The following is a 17,889-nucleotide window of genomic DNA, read 5'->3' as shown; positions in this document are numbered from 1 at the left end:
CCCCTGCCCCCCCCCCGATCCTCTGCAGGTCTGCGAGTCGAAGTGTTGCAGCGGCGCACTTGCAGCAAGAATCGGAAGGAGCAGGAGACAGCAAGGATAGGCCCAGGTCGGTGCGAGGGACAGTTGGGCTGTGGGGGGCGGTGGGGGGCGGTGGGGGGAACTGGGGAAAACCCTAAGACTCCAAATGCTCCCTGCAACCCCGTCCTCCATATTGGTGCCTGCAGAGACCTGGGCCTGGATCGGCAGGGAAAATGGGGGGTTTGGGGCGCGGGAGGGGGATAGTGCTCGGACTGGGGGCTTCCTAGAGGGCGTAGGAGGCCTCCCAGGTGGGAAAAGGAAAATTTGAAAAGTCTTTGACCACCAGGGCTGGGAAGCCTGAGAGGTGCGTAGTAGGGCCTCTGTCCTCGGTGCTGATCATTCCATCCAGAAAGTAGCCCCTTGTTGCATCTTCTGTCTCCTAGGAGCAATGGCTTCCAAAGAGGAACGAGCAATAGAAAGTTTCAACATGGAAGATGCCCAACAGGAAAACGAACGAGGAGACCAGGCCTCCTTGAAGACTGGAGAGGAATCACGCGACTTGGGAGGGGGCAAAGTCCAGAAGTCTGGAGGAAATATCAGACTGGGATGGGTTAGACGACTTGTCCCTAATTTTCGATGGGCTATACCCAACAGGCGTATTGATCACAATGAAGTGGGAAATAATGTAGAAAAGCATATGGGGCAGATAATAGAAATCAAGGGAAAGACTAAGAAGCAGCAGATGAGACATCATGTGCCCTATCAAACTCCTGAACCTGACAATCATTGTGAGTTTTGCCTTATACCTTGAATGTTAAAGAGGTTTCCTGAGGTTAATAAAATGGCCTCTGCTCTACATGCTTGTAGTTTCTGTGAGTTACTTTTTCTGTAAATCTTTTGGTGTTTCCACTTGCCAGTTTCTAACTGAATACTATTTTGTCTCATTGTATAACTTTCTGTCAGCAGGGCAATTTCATTCAGTTATAAGAAAAAGTATTCTTTTCATAATATGAAATTAATAAAGCAGTTTTTAAAGCAATCTTCCTGGTACACACCTTGTTTTATTTTTTGTTAATGTTACCTTTCCTCTTCTAGCTCCCTAGACACAAAATATCAATTGTCTTTGGTGATTTTTTGTCCTCAACCAACCAGGAAGGATCATATTCATAATTCAATATCTGATAGAACTTTAAGAATGCATTGTTGTTGTTGTTTAGTCGCTAAGTTGTGTCCAACTCTTTGCAATCCCATAAACTGCAGCATGCCAGGTTTCCCTGTCCTTCACTATCTCCCTGAGATAGTGCTCAAACTCATGTCCATTGAGTCAGTGATGCCATCCAACTATCTCATTCTTTGTTGTCCGCTTCTCCTCCTGCCCTCAATCTTTCTCATCAGGGTCTTTTCCAATGAGTTGGCTCTTTGCATCAAGTGGCCAAAGTATTGGAGCTTCAGCTTCAGCACCAGTCCTTCCAATGAATATTCAGGGTTGATTTTCTTTAGGATTGACTGGTTCGATCTCCTTGCATGTCCTACTGTTTTCGAGGAGTGTGAGTCCACCATCTTCATAAAAATACCTTAGTGGGGGAAGCTCTTTGAGAATGTGGGACCTCTGGTTTCTATCCTGTAGAACAAGAGCGCTACTTAGTCTCTCAGTCGTGTGACTGTGCGACCCTAGGGACTGCAGCCTGACAGGCTCCTCTGCCCTTGAGGATTCTGAATATTGGAGTGGGTTGCCATGCCCTCCTCCAGGGGATCTTCCCAACTAGGGATTGAACCCAGGTCTCCCACATTGCAGGCAGATTCTTTACAAGCTGAGCCACCAGAGAAGCCCAGAATCAGAGTGGGAACTCCAAATGATCCCGTTTTTAGTAAGCTTTCCAGGTAATTCTAGTGTATATCACTAGAGGCCACTATTGTATGTGTGTATGTTGGAAAGTGAAGTGTTAGTTGCTCAGTCCTGTCTGACTCTGCGACCACATGGACTGTAGCTCACCAGGCTCCTCTGTCCATGGAATTGTCCAAGCAAGAATACTGGAGTGGGTTGCCATTTCCTTCTCCAGGGGATCTTCCCCACCCAGGGATAAAACCCGTGTCTCCTGTGTCTCCTGCATTGCAGGCAGATTCTTCACCGACTGAGCCACCAAGGAAGCTGTACGTATATTTCATGAACACATATGTGTATCATGTCACATTAAGTGTAAACGAAGTAAGTGTAATAACATGATGAATACTTCCTGAATTCACTGGGCAAAAGCATTAAAAAAGAAAAGTACAAGACCTTAAAGTAGACTGATTATAAAAAGGGTAGGGACAATGGCAGATGAGGGTACTGGAGTTGAGATGCCAAGTACCAAGGTTACCTTCTGCTGTACATTTTGGTGTGGGGGGGGTCTGACTTGGGGCTTTTTCTGTAGGACTTTGTCATCTGGAAAGGGAGAATATTTGACTATTTTAACTGACAACAAGCTCAAGAAGACCAGACTCAGCAAGACCGAGGCTGTTTTTCTGTGTTTTGCTTTTTTGTCTTTCCAATGTAGACTGGTTAATTTTTAGAATAGAGCAGAAAGAAATCTCAAATATCCTTCAATCCAGTGTTCTTCATAGTGGGAACTGCTGTAAATTACAGCTCTTGAAATCAGTTTTGTGGGTCACAACAAGCAATTTTTTAAAACGAAATGCATCTGTTCATCACCCACAAGTAGTGTTAAGAATTATTACTTTGAGAAGCTTGTTTTAGTTTTACATGTAAGAAATAATGTCACCTTATAAGATGTATTTCTAACATCTTAAACCAGCCCCTGGGGTCTCTGTAAACTGAAAGAAGCTGAAAACTCTTGAGTCTTTCACATAGGATACCTTCTATCTCATTTTCATTTTTGGAAGTTTCCTACATTCATCACAGCTTGTCAAGTATAGCTTCATGGAAATAACCTATTGAGATCCTTTCTGATAGAGATCCGAAAAGGATGCCATTAGGCCAAATGTTTCCAAGCGAATGGCAGAATTTGGTCCAGAAGTAAATCAGTCAGGAGGACCAATTTCTGCAGAAAGGTTAGAGAAGAGCAGAGCCACTGGGGATGTGCCCCTCCAGCACTTCACATCCCCTAGCAAGGCTAGTATCCAAAAAAAAAAAACAGACAGTAGAAACAGAGAAGTGGTAACATGAGCACGACTCAGTTTGGTGGTGTTAGCTTTAAAGATAGAACACAGGGGCTCTGAGCCAAGGAATGTGGGCAGGCTTGAGGGGCTCAAAAAGCAGAGAAATGTATTCTTCTCTGGAGTCTCAGTAACGAATGCAGCCCTGCTGACACCTTAAACAAAAAAAGCAGTACCAAGTGTTGGCAAGGATGTGGAGAACTATAACCTTCAAACATTGCCGGTGGAAAAGTGTAATCATGCACTTGCTGTGGAAAGCATTGTGACCGTCCTCCTAAAAGTTCTACGTAGAGCTACCATTCGACCTAGCAATTCCACTTGTAGGTATATACTCAAGAGAATTGAAAACGTGTTCGCAAAACCTGTACAAAAGTGTTTATAATAGCATTACAAGCATACCTCAGAGATATTGCAAGTTCAGTTCCAGAATAGCAATAAAGTGAATATCACAATAAAGCAAGTCACAATATTATGTTTATATTATACTGCAGTCTATTAAGTGTGCATTGTATCTAAAAAATACATATCTGAATATAAAAATACCTTATTGATAAAAAATACCAAAACAATTACAATAGAAACATCAAAGATCGTCAATCATGAATCACTGAAACAAATATAGTAACAATAAAAATTTGAAATATTGCAAAATTACCAAGATGTAACACAGAAACACAAAGTGAGCAAATGCTCTTTCAAAAATGTCACCAATAGACATTTTGCTCAAGGCAGGATTGCCACAAACTTTCTATTTGTAAAAATCACAAGAAAGCAAAGCACAATAAAATGAGGTCTGCCTCGAGGTATGAGGTATGATTTGTAGTATATAGCAAATCAAAAACTTAGGGGAGACTTCTGATTAAATTTTGCAAATTGACTACAAGGTTTTTTGTCTTCCTTTCTTTGTGAAATCTCACAAGAATTAAGTGAAAGTCGCTCAGTCATGTCCGACTCTTTGCAACCCCATGGGGTATACAGTCCATGGAATTCTCCAGACCAGAATACTGGAGTGAGTAGCTTTTCCCTTCTCCAGGGTATCTTCCCAACCCAGGGATTGAGCCCAGGTTTCCCACATTGTAGGCAGATTCTTTACCAGCTGAACTACAAGGAAAGCCCAAGTAAACTAATAATCCTTTCTTAACTTTCTACTTTGGAATACTTTTACATCTACAGAAGAGTTGCAAAGGTAGTAAGGAGCGTTCCTGTATACCTTTCATCTAGATTCCCCTAAGTTAACATACGTCACCTATTAAAATTAAGAAATTAACATTAGTTCAGTACTATTAACTAAGCTAGACACATTATACAAATGTTAACAAGTTTTCCCCAAAGTCCTTTTTCCTCCCCAAGGTTCAATCCAGGATACTGATTGTATTTAGTCATCATGTCTCCTCATTCTCCTACATTCTCTGACAGTTCCTTATTATTTTATGTTTTTAATAACCTTAACACTTTTTGAAGAGTCCTTATCAGCTGTTTTGTAGATGGCCTTCAATTTGGACTTGTCTGATGTTTTCTCATGATAACTGGGATTACTATGAGATTTGGGGAATAAGACCACAGCGTTGATAGCTCTTTTTATCATTCATATAAATTATATGATATCAACATGACTTATTGGTGGTGGTGTTTACTTTGATCCCTTAGCTAAGTTTTTCCTCTGTAAATTTCTATTTCTCCATTTCCATACTCTATTTCTTAGAAATCAGTCATCTAGTCCAGCTCATAGTCAATAGAATGGGGAGGTGGATTAAGCTTCACCTCTTGGAGGAAGAAGTACCAAAGAATTTGTGAGTATAAAAATAAACACAATTATTAATTAAAATTTGGAGGTGAGATACTTTGAAGCTATGCAAATATCTTGATTTTCCTTAAAGTTTTGCCCATTAGGTTTAACATTCATCAGTGGGTCTTACCTGCATCAAATTACTACTTTGGTGTTCTAATGGTGATTTTCTATGTCCTTCATATCACCTACATTTATTACTTGGAATTACTCTGTAAGTAAGTCCTACCTTATTTATTTAATCATTAACTTATATCAGTATTGCTATTGTTGTTTAGTTGCTAAGACATGTCCGGCTCTTTTGTGAGCCCATGGACTGTAGCCTGCCAGGCTCCTCTGTCCATGGGATTTCCCAAGCAAGAATAATGGAGTGAGTTGCCATTTCCTTCTCCAGGGAATCTTCCTGACCCAGGGATTGAATACACGTCTCTGGCATTGCAGTCAGATTCCTTACCACTGAGCTACCTCGATGTTTTATTCTTTGTGATATAATCAAATAGCATCTGATTTTCTCAAATTGATCCAGTTTTGTCCTTTAGAAGCTCTTTGGTATTGGCTCATGTCCCTTTGACATGTCCAATGTGTTAGGCAGAATTTTAAAGATATTCCCCTCAAGATTCCTGTCCTTCAATAAAATACTAATCTTGGTATTGCTGTAAGGAGATTTTTTTCAGATATAATTTAACACTCAATCGGTTGACTTTAAGAGTGGGAGATGATCCTGGATTATCCTGATCTGCTGAGTAAAATCACATGAGTTGTTAAAGCATAGACCCTTCTCTAGCTGGTGGCAGAAGAGGAAGGCAGAAAAGAAAGGAGAGGATGTCGAGGACGTTCAAAGCAAGAGATTGATTCAATTTGTCATTGCTGGGTTTGTAAAATGGAGGTGACCAAGAGCCAAGAAATATAAGGAGTCTCTAGAAGCTGGGAAAAAAAACCAAAAACAACCCTCAGTCAACAGCCAGGAAGGAAACAGGGACCACAGTCCTCTAACTGCATGGATTGAATTCAGCCAACAACCTGAATGAGTCCAGCAGCAGGTTCTTCCTCAGAACCTTCAGATAGGAGTCCAAGCTTACTGCCACCCTGATTTCAGCATTCTGAGACCTTAAGCAAGGAATCCAGTTGAAGCCGCCTGGATTTCTGTTTCAAGCCACTACTTTTGTGGTTATTTGTTACACAGCAAAGGAAAACAAATACATTTGCATATTCTTTACAAAACACTTCTTTACTTTCTAGTACTACAAGACATTCCAGGTTCATCTTGTACTTCCCCTGCCCTGATCCTAGGATCAACTATTTCTTTAAGGAGTCATGGTTCCTTTTATTAGTAAATGGTATTTAGAAACCAAGATCTGTGCCCTGTGTGTGTTCATTGCTAATGGGGCAGCATTGTGTCTAGGCCCTCTCAGTGGACAGAACTAACTGTGCACACACACACACACACACACACAGGAGTTCATATTGATGTCTCTGACACTAAATCTTTTCCTTTTTGCAACTTTTTTCTCTGACGTTGGAAACTTGGCTTCCACTATCTACAACATATAATATAAACTTCTTTGTTTAACCTTCTGCTGCTGCTAAGTCGCTTCAGTCGTGTCCGACTCTGTGCGACCCCATAGACGGCAGCCTACCAGGCTCCCCCGTCCCGGGGATTCTCCAGGCAAGAACACTGGAATCGGTTGCCATTGTCTTCTCCAATGCATGAAAGTGAAAAGTGAAAGTGAAGTCGCTCAGTCGTGTCCGACTCTAGCGACGCCATGGACTGCAGCCCACCAGGCTCCTCTGTCCATGGGATTTTCTAGGCAAAAGTACTGAAGTGGGGTGCCATTGCCTTCTCCGGTTTACACATGCAATGTATGGCTATACATGTAATGAACTGCTATACTACACTCTGAAACAGATATACCAACTAGAGTACAGTTAATTTTGGCTTTTGCTTTGCAGTACCCAAAGGGTTTCCCTGGTGGCTCAATGGTGAAGAATTCGCCTGCTAATAATGCAGGACACATGGGTTCAATCGCTGGGTTGGGACAATCCGGTGGAGAAGAAAATGGCAACTCTCTCCAGTATTCTAGCCTGGGAAATCCCATGGAAGAGGAGCCTGGCAGGGTACAGTCCATGGGGTTGCAAAAGAGTCAGACATGACTTAGTGACTAAACACTACTACCACCCCGTCAAATGTCGTTTCTTAAAAGTTACTTAGGTCATCTCCATTATTCCCTATCCACTTCAAGGAAGTGATTTCATACATTTTGCTATGGTCTGAATGTTTGTGTCTCCCAAAAGTTAATTTGTTGAAATGTTAATGTGAAATGTGATTGTATTAGGAGACACTCAGTCATGAAGGCAGACTTTTCATGGATGGAATTAGCGTCTTTATAAAAGAGGCCCCAGAAAGCTCCCTAATCCTTTCCACCATGTGAGGACACAGTGAGATTGGCAACCTACAACCCAGAAAACAATTTCATTAGAATTCGACCATGCTGGCACCTTCATCTTTGACTTCCAACCTCCAGAAATGTGAGAAATAAATTTCTGTTGTTTATAAGCTACCCAGCCTGTGGTGTTTTATTATAGCAGCCCAAATAGACTAAGACATGTGTAATTCAGTTAGATGTATCTGTACTCTTTCCTGTATTCTCCTGACATTCTAGCTGACTTTTAAAATTTCCATGTAGAAGGCTTTCTCAACTTTGGTACTGTTGACATTTTGGGCTGGATCATCTTTTGTTTGGATGGTTGTCTTGTGAGTTGTTGGATGTTTATCAATATTCCTAGTCTCCTACTAGGGTGCCAGTAGCACCAAGTTCCCCAGTGTGAGGACAAAAAATGTCTGCAGGTACTCCTAAATATCCCCTTATGGGCAAAATCACTCCCAGTTTAGAAGTACTAACATAGGTAAAAGTCACTCTGTGGTGTATGGTTTTATGGGTTTACATATGTGTGTTAATTGCCATAATAACATATAGAAGAGTTCTACCACCCTAAGAATTCCTTTTTGCAGCCTGTTTGCTATCAAACACATCCATTACCCCCAATCCCTGTGACCCACTGATCTGATTTTTTTTTTTTGGCCACACGGCTTGTGGCACCTTAGTTCCCCAACCAGGGATTGAACCCAGGTCACAGCAGTGAAAGTGCTGAGTCCTAACCACTGGACCCTCAGGGAATTCCCTCACTAATTTGATTTTAATTCCATAATTTTAACTTTTTTAGTACATCATATAAATGTAATTACACAATAGGTAGCCTTTAGTATCTGACTTTATTCAGCTAGTATAATGCACTTAAATTTTGCATGATTACATGTTGTTGCATGAAACAAAAGTGTATTTCTTTTTACTGCTGAGTAGTATTCCATTTTATAGATGTGCCAATATTTATTTATATATTCAACTGTTGAAGAACATCTGGATTATTCCCAGATTTTGGAGACTATGAATAATGCTACTATGATTATTCATTTGCAGGTTTTTGTGTGAATATGAGTTTGAAATTCACTGAGTCATATGGTAAATATATATTCAACTTTACATTAAACTGCCAATTTGTTTTACAACATAGCGGTATCATTTTGCATCCCCAGAAGCAATGCATGAGAGTTCTTCTTTCACATTCTCACCACCATATGCAATTGTGGAGGGTTATAAAATTTTATCCATCCTAATAAGTATGCACTAGTATCTCATTGTGGTTTTAATATGGATTTCCTTAATGACTCTCAATATTGAGCATTTTTTCATTTATGTTTTTTTCCATTTGGATATCTCCTTCAGTTAAGTCTCTTCAGGCATTTTGACAATTTTAGAAAATTGTATGTTTATTTACTTGTCTATTTTTGGCTGTGCTGGGTCCTGGTTGCTGCACACAGGCTTTCCCTAGTTGTAGCGAGCAAGGGCTACTCTCTGGTTGTGGTGCATGGGCTTCTCAGTGCTGTGGCTTCTCGCTGCAGAGCCTGGGCTCTAGGGCACTCAGACTTCAGTAGTCACAGAATGTGTGCTCAATAATTGTGGTGAGTGGGCTTAGTTACCCCTTGGCATGTAAAATCTTCCCGGACCAGGGATCAAACCCATCTCCCCTGCACTGGCAAGTGAATTTTCAACAACTGAAACACCTGAGAAGTCCGGTTATATTGACAATTTTTAATTGAATTTTTTTCTTTTGCTGAGTTTTGAGAGTTCTTAAAATATTCAGAATCTAAGTATTCTATAAGACATGTGATCTGCAAATACTTTCACACAGTATGGCTTGCCTTTTTACTCTCTTAACAGTGTCTTTCATAGACCAAAAGTTTTCATTTTGATAAAGTTCAATTTATCATTTTTTAATTAATGTCATACTGATACATATTTTCTTGTGGTGTCATACCTGAAAACTCATTGCCAAAACCTGTATATCACAGATATTCTCCTATATTTTCTCCTGAAAGTTATGAAGATTTTCTTCTGTCTTTGTTGTTGTTTGGTCATTCAGTCCTGTCCGACTCTTTGTGACCCCAAAGACTGCAGCACTCCAGGTTTCCCTGTGTTCACCATCTCCTGGAGTTTGCTCACACTCATGTCCATTGAGTCGGTGATGCCATCCAACCATCTCATCCTCTGCCCTTCCCTTCTCCTCCTGCCTTCAGTCTTTCCCAGCACAGGTTCTTTTCCAGTGAGTCGACTCTTTGCCTCAGGTGGCCAAATTATTGGAGCTTGAGCTTGAGCTTGAGCATCAGTCCTTCCAATGAATATTTAGAGTTGATTTCCTTGGTGGCTCAGACTGTAAAGCGCCTGTCTACAATGCGGGAGACCCGGGTTTGATCCCTGGGTCGGGAAGATGCCCTGGAGAAGGAAATGGCAATCCACACCAGTACTATTGCCTGGAAAATCCCATGGACAGAGGAGCCTGATAGGCTACAGTCCATGGGGTCGCAAAGAGTCGGACACGACTGAGCGACTTCACTTTTCTTAAGGATTGACTGGTTTGATCTCCTGGCAGTCCAACAGATTCTCAAGAGTCTTCTCCAACACCACAGTTGGAAAGAATCAGTTCTTCAGTGCTCAACCTTCTTTATGGTCCAACTCTCACATCCGTACATGACTACTGGAAAAAACATAGCTTTGACTATATGGAACTTTGTTGGCAAAGTAACGTCTCCAATTTTTAATGTGCTGTCTAGATTTGTCATAGCTAATATGGGAGACCTGGGTTCGATCCCTGGGTTGGGAAGATCCCCTGGAGAAGGGAAAGGTTACCCACTCAAGTATTCTGACCTGGAGAATTCCATGGACTGTATATCCCATGGGGGTCTCAAAAAGTCAGACATGACTGAGTGACTTTCACTTTCACTTTCTTACAAGGAGCAAGCATCTTTTAATTTCATGGCTGCAGTCACTATCTGCAGTGATTTTGGAGCCCAAGAAAATAAAGTCTGTCACTGTTTGCACTGTTTCCACATCTATCTGCCAAGAAATCATGGGACTGGATGCCACGATCTTAGTTTTTTGAATGCTGAGCTTTAAGCCAGCTTTTCACTCTCTTCCTTCATCTTCATCAAGAGGCTCTTTAGTTTCTCTATGCTTTCTGCCATAACAGTGGTATCATCTGCATATCTGAGGTTGTTATTTCTCCTGGCAGTCTTGATTCTAGCTTGTGTTCCATCCAGCCTGGCATTTTGCATGATGTACTCTGCATATAAGTTAATAAGCAGGGTGACAATATACAGGCTTGTCATACTCCTTTCTCAATTTGGAACCAGGACATTGTTCCATGTCTGGTTCTAACTGTTGCTTCTTCACCTACAAACGGATTTCACAGGAGGTAGGTAAGGTGGTCTGGTATTCCCATTACTTTAAGAATTTTCCACAGTTTGTTGTGATCCACACAATGAAGGCTTTAGCATAGTCAATGAAGCAGAAATAGATGTTTTTTTGGAATTCCCTTGGTTTTTCTCTGATCCAATTGATGTTGGCAATTTGATCTCTGGTTCCTCTCTGCCTTTTCTAAATCCAGCTTGAACATCTGGAAGTTCTCAGTTCACATACTGTTGCAGCCTAGCTTGATGGATTTTGAGTGTTACCTTGTTAGCAAGTGAAATGAGTGCATTTGTGGGGTAGTTTGAACATTCTTTTACATTGCCCTTCATTCCGATTGGAATGAAAACTGACCTTTTCCAGTCCTGTGACAACTGCTGAGTTTTGCAAATTTGCTGGCATATTTAGTGCAGCACTTTCACAGCATCATCTTTTAGGATTTGAACAGCTCAGGTGGAATCCCATCACCTCCACTAGCTTTGCTTGTAGTGATGCTTCCGAATGCCCACTTGACTTCACACTCCAGGATGTCTGGCTGTAGGTGAGTGATCACACCATTGTGGTTATCTGGGTCATTAAGAATTTTTTTTGTATAGTTCTTCTGTGTATTCTTGCCACCTCTTCTTGATATCTTCTGCTTCTGTTAGGTCTATGCCATTTCTGTTCTTTATTGCATCCATCTTTGCATGAAATGTTCCCTTGGTATCTCTAATTTTCTTGAAGAAATCTCTGGTCTTTCCCATTCTATTGTTTTCCTCTATTTCTTTGCATTGATCATTGAGGAAGGCTTTCTTACCTCTCCTTGCTATTCTTTAGAACTCTGCATTCAAATGGTTATATCTATCCTCTTCTCCTTTGCCTTTCACTTCTCTTCTTTTCTCAGCTATTTGTAAGGCCTCCTCAGACAACCATTTTGCCTTTTTGCATTTCTTTTTCTTGGGGATGATTTTGATCATTGCCTTCTGTACAATGTTATGAATCTCCATCCGTAGTTCTTCAGGCTATGATAGACTCTGTCTGTCAGATCTAATCCCTTGGATCTATTTCTCACTTCCACTGTAAAATAATAAGGGGTTTGATTTAGGTCATACCTGAATGGTCTAGTGGTTTTCCCTACTTTCTTCAATTTAAGCCTGAATTTTACAATAAGGAGTTCGTGATCTGAGCCAGTCAGATTCTGGTCTTGTTTTTGCTGACTATATAGAGCTTTTCCATCTGCAGCTGCAAAGAATATAGTCAATCTGATTTCGGTATTGACCATCTGGTGATGTCCATGTGTAGAGTCATCCCTTAGGTTGTTGGAAGAGGGTGTTTGCTATGACCAGTGCTTTCTCTTGGCAAAACTCTGTTAGCCTTTGCCCTGCTTCATTTTGTAGTCCAAGACCAAACTTGCCTGTTACTCCAGGTATCTTGACTTCCTTCTTTTGCATTCCAGTCCCCTATGCTGAAAAGGACATCTTTTTTTTGGTGTTAGTTCTGGAAGGTATTGTAGGTCTTCATAGAACCATTCAGCTTCAGCTTCTTCGGCATTAGCAATTGGGGCATAGACTTGGATTACTGTGATACTGAATGGTTTGCCTTGGAAACAAATTGAGATCATTCTGTCGTTTTTGAGATTGCACCCAATCAATACTGCATTTTCGACCCTTTTGTTGACGATGAGGGCTACTCCATTTCTTCTAAGGGATTCTTGCCCACAGTAGTAGACATAATGGTCTGAATTAAATTTGCCCATTCCCATCCATTTTAGTTCACTGATTCCTAAACTGTTGATGGTTCCCTCTTGCCATCTCTTGTATGACCACTTCCAATTTACCTTGATTTATGGACCTCACAGTCCAGGTTCCTATGCAATATTGTTCTTTACAGCATCAGACTTTACTTTCGCCACCAAACACATCCACACCTGGGCCAATGCTTCCGCTTTGGCTCAGCCTCTTCATTCCTTCTGGATCTATTTCTCCACTCTTCTCCAGTAGCATATTGGACACCTACCGATCTGGGGAGTTCATCTTTATTTTCTTAAGTCTTGCATCTACATTTTATGATTTACATTATGCTTTCATTTATATTTAAGTCACTTTTATATATCTAAATGTAAATTTCCATTTAAGTACATTACGTTTTGAGTCACTTTTCTATAAGTTGTGATGTATGTGCTGAAGTCCATATTTTAGTTATTCATGTCTAGTTATGTTGGTTTTATTTCTTCTTTTCCAATATAGGTTCCTTGGGATTTTATTCATAGACAATAATGTCATCCACGAATACGGGAAAAAAATTTATTTTACAATTTCTATGTCTTTTATTTCTTTTTTTTTTTTTGCCTTCTTCCTGTTTTACAGAATAAGCCTTCCATTATGATGTTGAATAAGAGTGCTGAGAGTGGATATCCTTGCTTTTTTCCTAGTCTTGAGAGAAAATATTTGGTCCCTCACCATTAAATATGTTAGCTGGAGGATTTTGTAGAAGCCTTTTATCAGGTTATGGATGTTGACTTCTATTCACAATTTTAATCATTAATATATATTGTATTTTGTCAAAAAACTTCTTGCTTCTATGGATATGCTCATGTGGTTTTTCTTCTTTGGGTTCTTAATGCAGTGGATTATGTTGCTTGATTTTCGACTGTTGAATTCACCTTTCATTTTTGGGATAAACCCCACTTGGTTGCAGTAGATTATTCTTTCTCTATATTGAGAAATTTAATTTGGTGATATGAGATATTGGTCTTACTTTTATTTGTAGTATATTTCTCTGGTTTGGTATCAGAGTAATGTTGCCTTTGCAAAATGAGTTGGAATGTATTTTTTCCTTTTTGTATTAGTTTTCAATTGCTGTGATAAGAAATTGCCACAAATTTAGAGCTTTATATAATACAAATATATTACCTTACAATTATCTTGTTCATAGGCCTCATCTGCCAAAAATCAAGATGTCAGCAGAGCTGTATTCCTTTCTGGAGGTTCTAGGGGAATATCTGTTTCTTTCCTCAAAGACTGTTGGCAAAATTCAGTTCCTTGTGATTGTAGGACTGAAATCCCCATTTTCTTATTGACTGTCAGCTAGAGGTCATTCCCAGCTTCCAGAAGCCAACCGTATATTTTGGCTCATGAATCTCTTTCTCCATCTTCAAAATCAGTAATGGCTGGTAAAGTGTTTGCCACATTTTCAATTTCTCTTTCTCCTTCTATCTCATCTCTCTGACCTAGATAGGAAATGTTCTCTGTGTTTAAAGATTAGATTTGCCTCACATGGATAATGAGGGCAATCTCTTCATCTCAAGGTCCAAACTCTTAATCAAATCAGCAAAGTCCCTTTTGCCATGTAGCATAACATATTCATAGGTTCCAGTGGTTAGGGTGTGGCTATCTGGAGAATCATCATCCTGCCTATGGCATATTCTATCTTCTGGAAGTGAGTGTGTACTATTGGTGCTGTTTCTTCTTTAAATGTTTGGTAGAATTTGCAAGTGCAACCATCTAGGTGTAGAGTTTTGTTTTGGGGTGTTTTTAAACCATGAACTTGATTTTTTTAATAGTTGTAGGGCTATTGAGTTTATCTATTTTATTTTGAGTGCTGTTCAATTTGGACAATATCTATTGATTAATGTTCCAATTAGCTATCTCTTTCCTCTGTTATCTCCCTATTTTCATTAAATCTATTGTGTCAGTTTTAAAATTTAGTTATTGCATTTTGCAGTTCTAAAACTTCCATTAAGTTCTTTTTTATATTTATTTCTTTGCTGGTAATTTCCATTTTAATTAGTTTTTCAAGGGTGATGGCTCTTTTGAGCACTTTTATAATAGTTGCTTAAAAGACTAGCAAATATTTACAGATAGCAACTATCACTGGTGTCTGTTGATTGCCTTTCCCCATACTTTTTGAGATTTTCATGGTTTTTATATGCTGAGTGAGTTTGGTTTGTATTTTGGACATTGAATATAATGTTATGAAATTTTGGGTCTTGTTTACATCTATCCATTTGAGAGTACTTCGGATTCCGGTATTCTTCACCAGTACATCTGCCATTTAATATTTCCTTTACAGAGAATTCAAATAGCTGCAGCACACACTCTCTCTGGTTTTTCACAGCTCTGTTCAGGGCAGTGTTTATTCTATGTTATTTGGGACCAGAACTGCACTGTATAAATCTTTATGTTTACTTTTAATTTGAAGACAAATCACAAATTTGTAGAAATATTGCAAAAGCTGTACAGAGAATTTTTTCCCTGAATTGTTTGAGAGTTAACCCCATTAACCCCATGGTACACAAAATTTGAAGAGGGCCCTTATGACTTTCATCTCCTACCATTATGTTACATATACGGAAAAATGGAGATTATTCAGGTGGGACTAATTTAATCACACAAGCTCTTTAAAAGGAGAAAGTTTTATATGGCCTTTGGCAGAAGGGGAAGTCAAAGAATTTGGAAACATGATAAGGCTTGGATGCATCACTACTGCTGCTCTGAAGATGTCAGGAGCCAAATGCAAGGACAGAGAGAAACCTCCAGGAGTTGAGAGCAACCCTCTGTCAAAAGCCAGCAAGGAGATGGGGAAATAAGTCCTATCAGTACAAAATATTAATAATTGAGTTCTGCCACCAACCCAAAGAAGCTTCTAAGGGGCTTCTTCCCCTGATCACCCAGATAAATAAGAGCACAGAACAGCCGACATCTTGATGTCAGCTTCATGAGACCTAAACAGAGAACTAGTCAAGCCCTCCCAGACTACTGAACTACAGAACTGTGAGCTAATAAACAAGCATTGTCTTAAGCTGCAAAGCTCATGGTAACATATTACACAGCAATAGAAAATAAACATAACCCCAAGCATCTTCAGTGCACATTTCCCACAAACAGACATTTTCCAGCACAACCAAACTACAATTATCAAAATAAGAAATTAACATTGATATATTACTATCATCTAAACTCAGATCCCAGTAGGTTTTTAGCAGTTATTCTAACAATGGCAAAAGGATCCAGTTCAGAATCCCCAGTTGCATGTAGTTGTCATGTCTATTTGCCTTCGGTATAAAATATGCCCTCAACTTTCTTTGGCTCTCACAACATTGGAGCTCAGTTATTTTTTACATTGCCCCTCCATTTGGCTTTGCTTAATATTTCTTAAGTGGATTCAGGTTATGCATATTTGGCAGGAATATCACGGAAGTGTAGCCGTTCTGTTTTCTATCTTATCAGGTTTCTAAAGAGCCTTTTCAGACTGACCTTTGTGGCCTTTTGGTATGCTCCCCTCCCGTCATCTTTTGAGCACTTGCTTTCTGGCACAGCAAAATGTTCTGGGCCCATTGTATTCTTTATCTGCCCTGTCCATGTAATCAGTCATTTCTCCAAAGAGTCCTTGTCCTTTTTATTGGATAACAGTATTTAGAAGACAAGATATGGACTCTAGTTGTGCTTATTGCTATTGGGGTGCTGGGCTCCCAAGCTCTCTGGGAGGAAAAACTAGAGTGAATTAGAATTAGGGTGGAAAAAATCAGACAATACTTGTATATGTATAGATACACACTCAGACATAGGTGCTCATTCATATATACACATACATTCACATATTCACATCTATATGGGGCATACCTCAATTTACTGTGATTCGAAGACACTGTATTTTTACAAACTGAAGGTTTGAGGCAGTCATGCATCACGCAAGTCTATTGGGACTGTTTTTCTAACATTTGTTCACTTCATGTCTTTGTGTCACATTTTAGTAATTCTTTTAATATTTCAAACTTTTTCAGTATTATTATATTTATTATAGTGATTTGTGATCAGTAATCTTTACTACTGTTACTACTAAGTTACTGCTGTTACTGTTAGTAACATAGTAGTAACATAGCTGTTACTACTGTGACCCACTGAAGGCTGAAATGATAGTTCATGTTTTTTAAGCAATAAAGTATTTGTAAATTCAGGTACATACTTTGTTTAGTTGCTAAGTTGCTAAGTCACTTCAGTCGTGTCCGACTCTGTGCGACCCCATAGACGGCAGCCCACCAGGCTCCCCCACCCCAGGGATTCTCCAGGCAAGAACACTGGAGTGGGTTGCCATTTCCTTCTCCAATGCATGAAAGTGAAAAGTGAAAGTGAAGTCGCTCAGTCGTGTCCGACTTAGCGACCTCATGGACTGCAGCCTAGTAGGCTCATTCGTCCATGGGATTTTCCAGGCATGAGTACTGGAGTGGGGTGCCATTGCCTTCTCTGACTTTGTTTAGACATAATACTATTACATACTTGAGAGACTACAGTATAGTGTAAGCATAACTTTTATATGCACTGGGAAACCAGTGTGATGAATTTTATGCAGTATTCCCTTGATGGTGGTGGTCTGGAACCAAGCCAAAAAATGTCTCCACAGTATGCCTGTATTCCTTGTCAGTATGTGTATCATAATGTATCGAACCAGTCCTCTCTACTCATGGATATTTGTGTTGTTTTCAAATTTCAATATTATCATTATTGTTCTAATTGACATCTGTATACAAGCCCTACTTTGTAAAGGTTGTGCTTATATATTATTCCTACCCACAGCATATGATAGTTATATTTACTGACTCCCAGACAAACCAGAATCTTATCAGCCTTTTTAATTTTTATGATTTGATTAAACAAAGGAAGGATTTTTTTTGTTTTCATTTGTATTTTTTCTGTTGTTAGTTGAGTTTCCATTTGTTTACTGGCCCTTTATGTTTCCCTTACTCTGAATTTTCCATTCATGTCCAAGTCTATTATGCTATTGAGTTGTAAGAGCCACCCAAATATTATGAAAAACTCCAAATCAGTAACACATGTTGTAAATATTGCATTGCACTGTTTATATGTATTTTTAACATACTTTATGATATTATTTTATTTTAAGGCATTTATAATATTTTTATGGAATTTTCTGATTACAGTAATGCTTATAGCAGAAAAAGAAAAGGAAAAAAAACAATTGAACAATGCTAATAGGAAAAACATCCAAACACTGGAGTGTGGTAATAACTTCTCTAATATCTTAAAGTTAAAACCATTAAATTGACCCAGAGGCCATAGCAAAACATAGTTGTTAAGAATCGTAACTTTTTTTTTTTACCTTCTTTAAAAAAAAAAAAAAACTAATTTTTTT

At 39.4% G+C, this 17,889-nt stretch overlaps 1 protein-coding gene and 1 non-coding gene across 3 annotated transcripts in view; one reads left to right on the top strand and one right to left on the bottom strand.

Moving 5' to 3' along the window:
- The window catches only part of BEX4 (brain expressed, X-linked 4), a 22,764-nt gene extending 21,707 nt beyond the window's left edge, over positions 1-1,057 (top strand). The window contains exons 2-3 of one of the 2 annotated variants that reach the window (XM_010833279.1): positions 29-106; positions 462-1,057. In XM_010833279.1, coding sequence (XP_010831581.1) covers positions 29-106; positions 462-829 — 446 coding nt within the window. In that variant the 3' untranslated portion in view covers positions 830-1,057. Of the gene's footprint in view, positions 1-7; positions 107-461 lie in introns of those variants that run through there. The other variant, XM_010833280.1, reaches the window with a different exon arrangement.
- A 7,006-nt stretch (positions 1,058-8,063) lies between these two features.
- Positions 8,064-8,135, bottom strand: TRNAE-UUC. Its single transcript has one exon. It is a non-coding gene; the product is annotated as a tRNA-Glu (tRNA).
- Positions 8,136-17,889: the final 9,754 nt, after the last annotated feature.

The sequence above is a fragment of the Bison bison genome, unplaced genomic scaffold, assembly GCF_000754665.1.
Source record: "Bison bison bison isolate TAMUID 2011002044 unplaced genomic scaffold, Bison_UMD1.0 scf7180017863402, whole genome shotgun sequence".
NCBI lineage: Eukaryota > Metazoa > Chordata > Mammalia > Artiodactyla > Bovidae > Bison > Bison bison.
Note: the sequence above shows the minus strand (reverse complement) of the source record. Positions and strands in the feature narration are given on the sequence as shown.